The following is a 12,922-nucleotide window of genomic DNA, read 5'->3' on the forward strand; positions in this document are numbered from 1 at the left end:
AACCCTTCCCACTCAACCCTCCACCTGCATACGTCCAGATATAATTGTGGTTAGCAATGACTGAATGCTGAAGCCAAATCACTCACCCTGACCACATCCTCACTTGGGCTCAGTCTATAGATCTGACACAAGGGTTTCCAGTCACCTCAGAATTGTTGTTGAGGGAGGCAAGTTATCTTTAAAACTGAGGGGCTGCATGGGAAAAGTAACCGATGAGTAGGGGTTAATTGTGCATTGTGACCCCCATTTTTTAAAATCGTACTGTTTGAATCAATAAACTGATGAACCAGTGAACACTTTGTACTTTGTAAGTTTCCTTTCATGAGGGTGACCTTCAGAGTATCGTTTGATTTCAACATGGTACTGTAACTCTTATCTCTGATTTTGTAACCAGTTTTTTTCCTAACTTGTTATCTTTTGGTCATGTGAGATTTTCATTGATTTCTTCACAGACCCAGAGTATTTAATCCAATCAGTCTTTGTGAGCTGTCACTGCCAGTTCTGTGACCATTCCATCAGCAAGGCATCTGCCCGTGGTCTCAGTAACACTGCAGTTTTAGACAGTGCAGCTTTGCAAGGAACATGAAGTCGCTCCTTGCACTTGCAGTTTGTTTAGAGTTGTGCACAACTTGGGTTGTGTCATTGTATGTAGCGGAGTCCTGCACCAGCCTAGAAAATATTGCACTGGCAGAAGAGGCAATTGGTCACATCAATGCAGGACGAAAACATGGATTCAAGTACGCCCTGGACAGAATAGAGAACGTTCAGAAGCAGGTATGGAAACAAGAATGAAAGCAGATTTTATTCCATCACTACTGATGTTCATATTTAATTAATAACATGCTGTTTTTAGGGCTGTATTGCTGGTTTCTGAGAGTGTAGTTTCCATGGAATGAACTATAGCCTATAGAAGGTAGAGAGTCTGAGGGGAAGGAAGGTTGGAGGGTGAGGGGGATGGAGCATGGAGACGGTGGGATTGGGAGTCACCAACGTCCCACGTTGGCATCATGAAGCTGCATTAGTTGTTGATAATCCTTTCTCAGTCGTATTATTTCACAAAACATATGCATTGTCTCCTCTTTGATCCACCCAGTAGCAGGTGGAGCACTGACTGGGCACACTCCCCCGTTTCGATTCCAACATTGCAATGGGGCCCTGTTTGCATGTGCATTTGCAGGTTGCTGCTTGGGCTGCCTTTGTGGAGGAGCCCAGCAAGATGGAGTCAGTGACAGTGAAAGTGGAGGGGGCAGCAGCGCTGTGAGTCTTTCCACGCCACTTTCAGATGCTACCACCCTCACTTTTGCTGAGTGAGAGGCCTCATGGTTGTCGCTGGGTGTTGCAGGGTGCAGAATGGTACCTGAGTCCTCACATTAATCAACTCAGCAATAGCTGGAGGTGTACTGTAATTATCAGCCACATTCAATGAACTGCTGTGTGGACAAAAGTCAACAAGTTAAGTTCTCAATAAAAGTATGTATTCCAAAATTTAAGAGCGAGTTAGATAGTGCTCTTGGAGCTAGTGGAGTCAAGGAATATGGGGAGAAGGCAGGCACGGATTATTGATAGGGGACGATCAGCCATGATCACAATGAAATGCGGTGCTGGATCGAACGGCCGAATGGCCTCCTCCTGCACCTATTTTCTATGTTTCTATGTTAAAATAGCCACCAGAAAACTGTCCTGGCTTATGTTGCCAATGGCATTTGTTCTAAAGGAGAAGGAGACAAAGGGGAATTGTTGAAATGGTGCACAGAAAAGTGACCAGAGCATCAACAAATTATGTGAAGTCCTTTTAAAGGGAGTCTTTGACATTCCTTTATGGAGAGTCCTTTACTCTGGCGTGGAAGGTTAGAATCACCAGATCTTCAATATTATTCTTCAAGATTAGTCTCAGTAAAATGATTCATTTGTTTCATTTGTGAAACATAAAGTATGCTGACATCCCAAACAGTTAATTTACTCACTCTACATGTCTGTCCCTTCATCAGTTTGTTTCCACTATACTTTCCCTCGGTTTTGTACTCTTTCGTATTTCTTGTTGTTTAAATATAGCGCTTGGGTTGGTAAATCAAAAGTGAGAGTCTACTGCTTCTACTCAATGGAGACTTTGTGACTTGTTTCTGCTAAGATGGGAAATGGATTTGCCACCCGTGTAAGCAGCTCTGTGCCTGGCTGACAGTTATTGTTTCCCAACCACTTTGTCAAACCATGAAAGCTGTTAGCTGGGCAGAGCAGTCCTGGTTCTCAGCCATCACTTGGACTTGCAGCATCGGTAGGGCAGTGCCAGCTTGTCTTTTGCTGTGGTTCATGAGCCAAACTGCACGGCAGATCAGATAGATGAAAAACTAAACTGCAGTATTGAAGGAGAATGAGTGAACCACTGACCAAATATTGTGATGTTGAAATGATATCCAAACTAAACATTATTAAAACACAAGGGACAGCTGATGCTGGAATCTTGAGCTGGAAGAACTCAAGGTGTCAGGCAGCATCTGTGGGAGGAATGGACAGATAACATTTCGGGTTGGGACCCTTCTTCAGAATGAGGGTACAATATTATTGATGTTGTTGAACTAATTATGTTCTTTGGAAGCAGAGAAGCAGGTAATTATCCCGTGTGAGTATTCATACTCGTACTGAGAAGTTCAGTGCTCCTACAAATCCGTGCATTCAGATATGATTTAAAATGTTTTATCCCGTAGTGACTGCACTGCTGTTCAGAACAATGTGAAGATGTGCTGTAGATGGTCTGAGACTGTAAAGGATCATCTATGACGTGATCAATTTATTGTGTCATAAAGTCATACAGCATCGAAACAGGCCCTTTGACCCAACTTGCCCATGCTGACCAACATACCCCGTCGACACTAATCCCACATGCCTGCATTTGGCCCATATCCCTCTTAACCTATCCTATCCTGGAACCTGCCTAAATGCTTCTTAAACATTGCGATAGCACATGCCTCAATTACCTCCTCTGACAGTTTGTTCTATACACCCGCCACCATTTGTGCAAAAAAAAAGTTACTCCTCAGGTTCCTATTAAATCTTTCCCCCTTCACCTTAAATCTATGTTTTCTGTTTCTCAATTTCCCTACTCTGGCCAAGAAACTCTGTGCATTTACCCGATCTATCCCTCTCATAATTTTGTACACCTCTATAAGATCACCCCTCATCCTCCTGTGCGCCAAGGAATATTCTAGCCTGCTTAACCTCTCTCCATAGCACAGGCCCTCAAATCCTGGCAACACCCTCGTTAATCTTCCCTGCACCCTTTCCAGCTTGATAACATCTTTCCTCTATCATGGTGACCAGAACTGAACACAATACTCTAAATGTGGCTTCACCTACGTCTTACGTAATTGCAACATGACCTTCCAACTTCTACACTCAATACTCTGACTGATGAAGGCCAGTGTGCCGAAATGGGTGCAATTAATCACTGATATAGGAGCTGAATCATTGGGAGTATCTAACAACTATTTATTTTTCAGACACAGGGAAATACAACTTACTATTTGGACGTGGATATTCGAGAGACGAAGTGCCATGTGCTGAGTCCTAAACCACTGGCAGAATGTCCAATTCGACCATTCACGGAAATTGTGAGTCTTCAAAACAAAACGGGCAGGGGAGAAAAAGGGCAGGGTGAAATCCATGAGGGGGAATGTTGGATTAAACGCTTTGTTTCGTAATGACAGAAATCAATTGGTAATCTTTATAAAAGTCATTTTAATTTCTGGATTTCCTGTTTAGTAATGGACAACATGGCAGTATTTGCAAGGTATTATTTTGCAAAGGAACCGAGGAAAAATGGGAAATTAGGCTCGAGGAAGAAACCCATTTTTTTTTCATAACGCCGTGCATTTGATGGTGTTTACGTTCAGAGGCACCAAGATTGGTCTGAACTCCCAATCTGGATGAAGCATGAAGAGCAGAGCTCAAACTTGGCCCATGGTGATTGCCATCTCTAGTGAGGTCGGGAGATGGCTGATCTTTCCCCTACTGCTGTCCTAGTGTACTCAGTGGAGGTATCTTGGCTATTTCTTGAGCACCCAATGTCTCAGACCTATACATTCTTACTGAACTACTGCAGTATGTTCTCCAACGAGAGCGAGGGCGGCTCGGTGACGCAGAGGTAGAGTTGCTGCCTTACAGCACCAAAGACCCGGGTTCGATCCTGACTACGAGTGCTGTCTGTACGGAGTTTGTATGTTCCCTGTGTGACCTGCGTGGGTTTTCTCCGGGTGCTCTGGTTTCCTCCCACACTCCAAAGACGTACAGGTTTGTAGGTTAATTGGTTTAGGTAAAAATTGTAAATTGTCCCTATGTGTAGGATACTAGTTCTAGTGCATGGGGTGATCGCTGGTCAGCGTAGGGTCGGTGGGCTGAAGGGCATGTTTCCACGCTGTATTTCTAAACTAAACTAAACTAAACTAAAAAGACCCGTAAGATCTGCTGAGGACCATCAAAGACTCCAAATCTTTAAATCTCAGAGGGAACACTATGTTTTTGTTCTTCTGTGTCATGATTCCATTATAAGATCAAGCTGATTTAGAGTGATTTTTGTAGCTTGTGTCAAGTGGACAGTGAGATACAAATCGTCATTTTGGATAGGATTTGTACTTTGTGCATAACGGATAAGAGAAAATGAGACTTTCTTGCTTATATTTTAAATAGATAACTTTTGATGTGGAATGAAACATACCACCTAAGTAATATACACTTGCGAGTTATGTGGTTGTGTTCTGTTTGGGAGCGTTATTGTTATTGTGAAAATGTTGCTGGCCTATTCAAGCCTTCCATGATTCACAAGAATAAATAAGTTATTAATATTGATGTTGTGAATATTAAAAACATGCTTTAATCTGGTTGATGCCAGTAAATTAAAAATCAACAAGCTTATTAATCAGTGGTAAATCTGGGCACAAATGATCTACTGCCTAAAGCTTAGACACAATTACCGTTCTAGCATTCCACATTTAAATAGTAATTTTCATTGTCTGCTTGAACCATCATTAAAAATGTTGATGCGGGAGTACTATATGAATTTCTTAAGTTATTCCATTACAAGTAGTAATTTTTTATTTGAGAATTGTTAGTGTGATTCCATTATCACAAATATATCTAACTTTAATTGAAATGTCACTATGACTATGGTGGACGATATTCTAATCAAATTTAATTAAAATTTCCTTTGCCTGGTTGTTACTTTAGAAAGGAGATGGAGATTGTAAAATAATCTTAGACGTCTCACCAGGAAATCCCATTCATTTGAATGGCTACAAGTGTGATGTAACCCCAGGTATGTTCTTGCTTTGGTTGAATTGACAAATTATTGTACAAATGAGAGCTGAATACGATACGATACCGTAGAACTTTATTTATCCCAGGAGGGAAATTGGTCTGCTAACAGTCATAAAACACAAGATCCATGAAACATGAAATTAAAGTGATGAGTGGAAAGGATTGGGGATGTGCAAAGATTGGGGAGGAGGGGGGAGGGGGTAGGGGAGTCAGTCTATCCCACGACAGAAGGGGGAGGAGTTGTACAGTTTGATACCCACAGGGGAAGAAGGATCTCCTGTGGCATTCTGTACTGCATCTTGGTGAAACCAGTCAGTTGCTGAAGGTGCTCCTCAGGATAACCAGTGTCTCATGGAGGGGCTTCATGATGGACATAGATAAAGTGAACAGCCCCAGTCTTTATCCCAGGGTAGATGCCATCAACCAAAGGGTATAGGTTTAAAGTGGGACGGGATAGATTTAAAAGGGTCCCCAGGGGCTACTTTTTCACGGAGAGGGTGGTGCGTCCATGGAACAAGTTCCCAGAGGAAGTAGTAGAGGCAGGTATAGTTATGACATTTATAAAACAGCTAGACAAGAACATAAATAGGATAGGTTTGGACGGATATGGGCCAGGCATAGCCAAGTGGGTCAAGTTTGGTTAAGCAACTTGGTCAGCATGGACGAGCAGTACTGAAGAGCCTATTTCCATGCTGCGTAGCTCTAGGAGTCTAATACTGTCCACTTGTCCGGGTTAGTACAGAACTCCATCAGAACATCCCAGAACAATTGTGGCCTGCACTCTGGTCATCATGATAAATATTCACTTTCTTCACCAATGGTTCACAATGGCTGCAGTGTACACCACCAACACAGTCTACAGTGTATACCAACAATATAGTCTACAGTGTATACCACCAACACTGTCTACAGTGTACACCACCAACAGTCTACAGTGTATACCACCAATATAGTCTACAGTGTATGCCACCAATATAGTATACAGTGTATTCCACCAACAGTCTATAGTGTATACCACCAACACTGTCTACAGTGTACACCACCAACAGTCTACAGTGTATACCACCAACTGTCTACAGTGTAAACTACAAACAGTGGCTACAGTGTATGCCATCTTTCTTACCACTTTCCCAACTCTGAAATTCAATTTACACAATGAAAACAGGCATATCCTAATTCCATAATTATCAAGTTTATTTCCATGTAACATACTTTTCTGCCCTGAAAAGATATTGCAGTTCCTTTATTGAGACTGTATCTAAATTAGGAATTCCCTATACAACAAACACTACAGGAATAAAGACTACAGCTGTTGAGTAGATGACTAGCAATAAATTCTGATCATGGCATCCTATATTTACAAAGTCTTGCGTCAATGCCAACAGCTGTTTAGTTGAATACCAGCTGTGCCCAACAGGATATTCAGTAATACTGTATCTCTTTGCAGATTCAGCGAAAGATGTTTTTGAGAAATGTCCCGATTGTCCGCATCTAATCTCAATAGTCAATGAAGAAGTGACACATGCTGCACAGGTCTCAGTTGACAAATTCAATAAAGAGAGCACATTTACACATCGTTTTGATCTTCATGAAATATCGCGAAGCACTAAGGTTAGTCAACTTACGTTTTAACTTCTTTGATAATTTTTCATTGCCAATGTTACCAAATTTCAACTCTCGTGTTCCTCGCACTTCTAACTCAGAAGATAATGCAAGGGCTACATTTGGACAATGTTGAAGTCAATCACAAGGAAGTATTTTTGTTAACTGAAATATTATGTCCATCGCACTCCATGATTCAAGAGGAAACATAATATTGGTTTGGCAATTTAACTAATGCAAATCTGTAATTTTTGGTTTGGAGTAATTAGAAAACACATCACTTATTGTGCACCAAGGCACTGCTTAAACATTAATGTTAGGTACTCTGCACCACTTGTTGCCTTTGCTTTCTAAGTTTGCCATTTTGCCTGTGAGGATTGTTTCAGATACAGTGATTTGCTTGATGGAACCTTAATATGGCTTAACTTGTTGGAGCTGAAGCACTGAGCTGTTCTGAATGGACAGGGTTAGATTACATGATTGTATTGTTAATAACAAGGTCCACATGACCCAAGGATTTCCCACAGTGTCAGATTTCACACAGCATAAACCGCTGCATCCTACCCTGACCACAACCCCTTAGCTGGCCTCAACACCAGTTCCATGGGGCTTACTATTCTGCTTTCTTAAAAGTTAATTTCTATTCTGTTAAATAATAGAATGAAGTGTCTGAATATATTTGGTCACACAGAATAGAATGATCCACAGGCATATCAGTATTGAAGTGTAGCGATATATTGTTTTTTCAGCAAAGTGTCCATTGGCATGTCATGCCACATTAATAACATTTGAATATCTCCGAGGGTGTTGAATCTAGGTAGTTCAGTTACATGTCAGGTTTTAGAGGGCATATTACATTGCATAGGTATCCAAATTCCCTTGTTATCTCTATCATATACTCCCTCTACCTGATGTTCTTATCTTAGAACATTTCCGGATGTCCCTCAATGTACATTCCAATGTTTGGCCAGTCACTATGCAATGCCTCTGACTACTCTGGTGGGTGTAAAGATTCTACACATAATAGATTGGGATAGCAAACCCAGTCTCTTGTTTACGTCAGTCTATGGATTAAAACCGCTTCATTCATAAATCATTTGAGAATGGAGAGAAATTTTATTACAGAACAATCTGATGGGAAAAATGGAAATGACATTGCACTGAGCCTTGTTGGAGTTGACCATGTTTAAACATACTCTCACACCTTATCAGTCTCTCCTGCTATTACATTATGGCGATAACAGATGTGTCATGAATTTTACAATCATATTCATGTATAAAGTTGATGCTTTGGAACACAAATATATATTTTCAGCTCCTGAGTTGCTTTCAAATGATCGTATCGAAAACAGATACTTCTGTGAAATCCTAAAGTTGTTTGAACACACAGCGAGAGCAATAAATGAGCTAATCTGTCATTCAATGTAAACATTATTGTGATTATATTTCAGGGACTTAATTCACCGGTACATGTAGAATTTGTCATCAAAGAGACAACTTGTTCCAAACACACCAGTGCATGCACCCTCAATCTTCTCCTAAATCCGGTGAGTACAACAGACTAAGATAACTACAACTAAGATAAATAATGTTGACTGAGTTACCAATTATAATTATTCAAAACATTCAAGTAGTTTGCAAGTGACGTTATCTATAATTTGTAATCTTCTTCCTATCGAGTCCACACACAAGATGAGAAGTTGTTCAGCCAGAGCTGAACACACTTCAGGGCATCTGCAGACAATGGTGTCCATCTTGTTGCTTCTTGTGCTTCTTGTGCTTGGTGGTGGAAAGATTGGTGGAAACAGGGCCGCGACGTGCACACTCTTTCCTTGACCCCATAATTTGTAATGATTCAGAGAAATAATTAATGGCCGTTGATAATGTATTTATTGAATAACAAATAGAATATCGAACATATAATGGTACAACACTGGTATGGGCCCTTCAGCCCATAATGTTTGTGCCAAACATGATGACTCACTGAATTGAACTTATCTGTTGCACATGATCCACATCACTCCATTTCCTGCACTTCCATGTGCTTATCTAAAAGCTTAGTAAACACCACAGTTGTATCTGTCTCCACTATTACCTCTGGCAATCCGTTCCAGCCTCCCCCCACACTCCGTAGAAAAGAAATGGCCTCTCACCTTATAGCTATGGCCTCTAGTGCTAGACACTTCCACCTTGGCTAAAAGGTTCTGATGTCTACCCTATCTATGCCTCCCATAATTTTATATATTTCTATTGTCGCCCCTCAACCTCTGATGTTCCAGAGAAAGCAATTAAAGTCTATCCAAACTCTCCCTGTAGCTGAAACCCTCTGATCCAGGCAGTATTCTGGTAAACCTCCTCTGCACCCTCGCCAGAGTTTCCACATCTTTCCTGTAATGGGCCAACCAGAACTGCACACAATACTCCAAATGAGGCCTAACTGAAGTCCTATAGAGCTGCATCAAATACGGGCAGATGGGACTATTGTGGCTGGGAAATGTTGGCTGGTGTGGGCAAGTTGGACTGAAGGGCCTGTTTCCACGCTATATCACTCTATGACTCTATCTATGACTCTAATTGAACAACATTCAACATTTGTGATAATTGTGTTTCATTCTTTGTTTTTTACTGTTGTAGATCTTTGGGTTCTGTACGTCCACTGTTATTCCGAGCAGTGTCAGCGAGGAAGTGTTTGTGAATTGTGACGTTTTTGGACCTGAGGTAATGCTTTAGTCCTTGACCCTAAGAAAAAACTCCAATCACTACTGTTAATATAGGACTGTAGCTATAGATCAAGAATTAACAATGTTCATTTACCATAGAACATCAAATCTCTGTATGAATACATTGAAGCAGATATCATGCCAATTCACCAGAATGAAACTAAGGTGTTTAAAATTAAATTAGACTACATAAACATACCTTATTTTCTGTACGTCATTATATTCAATAGGCAAAGGGTGATTTGAATGAGTAGTTAAAATGACAAAGGATTTGATAGGATCTTTACTTCATCTGGTGAAGGGCAAATTTCAAGGCAAATTGCAGATGGATGTAAATTCACTAGGAATGTATACCAATTACCCAATTGAATCAAGATAGAGCCAGTGTAAAATGTATAGGGGCACAGGTTTCCTAAATTACAATCAGAAAAACCTGTTGAAACCGTTTGCAGCAGGCGGGGTCATTTTGGTTGTAGTTTTAGGGATTGAAACAGGGCAGGTCAGAACATTGTTGTAGGTGGATCATCATCTGACTGGATTTGGCATGGTTATGGAAAAGGACAAAGATGAAGTGGAGGCAAAGGTTCAAAATTGGGATAAGATCAACTTGCATAGCTGAGAACAACAGAATGGTGGAAGAACCGAATAGGTCAAGCAACATTTGTGGAAAGGAAACAAGGTGTAAGTTGGTGGTTCAGGTTGAGACCTTGCATCATGATTGAAATCACTACCCAAAAACTAAAGAAGACTCAAACCAATGGGAGATATTCAAAAAGATCAGGATAAATGTGATCCCACAAAGATTAGAAAAATACGATTGCCAAATCCAGAGTCCCCTGGATAACAAGGAGTCTAGATTGGAAGATAGCATTAAAATTAAAATGGAAGTCAGATACTGAGAACTAATACTGAAAAATTCTAGGAGAGCATAGAATGAGTAGAGATTAAATTGAAAGGCGAATTTGAAGCAACCACAAAACAGAATTAAGTTTTCCTTTAGCAACAATAGGAAAAATCAGTGGCATAGATATAAAGTAATTAGTGGAAGGATTACAGGGCAAAACAAATTACCCAGAGACCAAGAGTGGTCTGAAACTCCTGCTGAACAATGTTATGGAGACAGAAAGTTCAACACTTTTCAGCCCATATCTGCATGCAGACTTTTGATTTGGAGAGCCACAGAACACATACTGGAAGAGTTATTTCAAGGATGGATTATTTATAATTCATACCACTGTTAGGAGGAGCAATGCATGCCTGCCAGTTACCTTTCTGGTTAGAAAATGGAAGCCATGACACATGGTTTTTAGATGTCAAGCATTGGAAGCAGTGAGTTGGCAAGATCATCCAGGCATTTGGCAGATGCAAGTGCAGTTGTCATGCTGATGAATCAATTTGTGTTCGTTGCAGATGCATTAAAGTAGATTTGCTTATTTGACCAGAATCCTTCACAGAGAATACACACAATAACATACAACAGAACCATCTCTGCATCTTATATAATTCAATTAGATCACCTCCTACTAAACTCGAAAGAATATAGAACCAATTCCATATGTGTAAGAAGGAACTGCAGATGCTGGTTTACACCGAAGATAGACACAAAATGCTGGAATAACTCAGCGGGCCAGGCTGCATCTCTGAAGAGAAGGAATAAGATGCTGCCTGTTGCATTGAGTTACTCTAGCATTTTGTGTTTACCAATTCTATATCTTGCATATTGTGGCCCAATATTCCACCCAAATATGCAACAATAGATATATATATATATATTTAATTACTGCAGTGTAATGTAGAAACTAGTCATGTTCATGTGTACATGTATAAAATCAGATTAGTCTTTAATACACAAAATAAAGCTTCTTAATTCCCAAATCTAGTGCTATAGAACAAAAAAGAATGGTTTGTTGCAATCTAGTAAGGAAGGGTTTTAATACCAACAACAAGATTTGTTGTTTTGAAATTGCAGGTGGAAGGAAACAAGGAAAAGGCTGCTATTGGAATTGAGGGGGATGGAACTGTTCTTCCAGCAACGGAAGATGAAGGCACTGTACCCCCAACAATGGAAGGGGGTACTGGGACTCCAGCAATGGAAGAGGGAGGCACTGCTCCACCAGCAATACAAGAGGAATGCACTTCTTCTCCACCAATACAAGACGGAGGCACTGCTCCACCAGCATTGGACGAACTAGGCACTCTAACCCCACCAATAGAACACCAGACTATTGTTCATGAAGAAACTGATTTTCTTACTCCAGAAGAAGCTGCACACCTCATCCAACAAGGAGCACAATCTACTGTTCCTCCCAAACGCAAACGATCAATAAACGATGACTCCTCAGAATCCTCTGAAGAACTGGTGTACAGTCCTGGCAAACCGTTTGTATTCCCCGATCTCCCTGAAGATCTGACAACCTGCCCAGGAAGGCACAGATTTCATGAGGATCAGTGAACTGATTGAACTCCCTTTCTAAAAGGCAAACCCATTCTTAACAACAATGTTGCATTACTGTATAGATAATTAACTGCACCAGAATAAGGAACATTTCCATTTCCTCTTTCTGGAGATTTACCGTAATAAAACAAAACAATTACCTGGGAATTGTATAAATGATATGTACAACGCCATGAACTCACGCAAACATTTTGGCGAGTATCAAATTTTTTTGTGATTTTTACTTTGTATGTGCAATAAAATATGTTTGAACAGCCTTCTCTTGGATTAAATGTCAAATTGCAATTAAACTATTATTAAAGTGATGATTGATACAATACAGCTGGTATTCGGATAGCACCTCTCATGGCCATGGAGTTAAAAAATATTTTGCAGCCACGATGAATATATTGCGGCAACACTAAAGGGAATGATGTGATCAGTTTGCACACAGCAGTGTCTCGTAAACAGCAATGTCATTAAGGTCCGATGATCTGTTTATGTTAATGATTAAGAAAGAACTGCAGATGCTGTAAAAATCGAAGGTAGTCAAAAATGCTGGAGAAACTCAGCAGGTGAGGCAGCATCTATGGAGTGAAGGAATAGGCGATGTTTGGGGTTAAGACCCTTCTTCAGGCTGATGTGGGGGGGGGGGAGGAGGAAGAGGTGGAGACAGCAGGCTGTGTGAGAGCTGGGAAGGAGAGGGGAAGGAGGGAGAAAGCAAGAACTACCTGAAATTGGAGAAGTCAATGTTTATACCGCTGGGGTGTAAACTACCCAAGCGAAATATGAGGTAGGCCTCACTGTGGCCATGGAGGAGGCCCGGGACAGAAATGTCGGATTCGGAATGGGAGGGGGA

At 40.8% G+C, this 12,922-nt stretch overlaps 1 protein-coding gene across 1 annotated transcript; it reads left to right on the top strand.

The window, feature by feature from the left end:
- The first annotated feature begins 437 nt into the window (after positions 1-437).
- Positions 438-12,341, top strand: LOC116980004 (alpha-2-HS-glycoprotein-like). Its single transcript, XM_033032058.1, has 7 exons — positions 438-774; positions 3,495-3,605; positions 5,218-5,305; positions 6,755-6,918; positions 8,361-8,456; positions 9,544-9,612; positions 11,599-12,341. The coding sequence occupies exons 1-7, from the start codon at positions 583-585 to the stop codon at positions 12,079-12,081; spliced, it is 1,203 nt and encodes a 400-aa protein (XP_032887949.1). The 5' UTR covers positions 438-582; the 3' UTR covers positions 12,082-12,341.
- The last annotated feature ends 581 nt before the right edge of the window (positions 12,342-12,922 follow it).

The sequence above is a fragment of the Amblyraja radiata genome, chromosome 13, assembly GCF_010909765.2.
Source record: "Amblyraja radiata isolate CabotCenter1 chromosome 13, sAmbRad1.1.pri, whole genome shotgun sequence".
Taxonomy (NCBI): Eukaryota; Metazoa; Chordata; class Chondrichthyes; order Rajiformes; family Rajidae; genus Amblyraja; species Amblyraja radiata.

Bases quoted from the DNA above. Each gene is read 5' to 3' on its own strand.
- LOC116980004 (XM_033032058.1), top strand. From the start codon at position 583: ATGAAGTCGCTCCTTGCACTTGCAGTTTGTTTAGAGTTGTGCACAACT. The intron at 775-3,494 runs GTATGGAAACAA...TTTATTTTTCAG, and splicing joins TAGAGAACGTTCAGAAGCAG to ACACAGGGAAATACAACTTA. The intron at 6,919-8,360 runs GTTAGTCAACTT...ATTATATTTCAG, and splicing joins AAATATCGCGAAGCACTAAG to GGACTTAATTCACCGGTACA.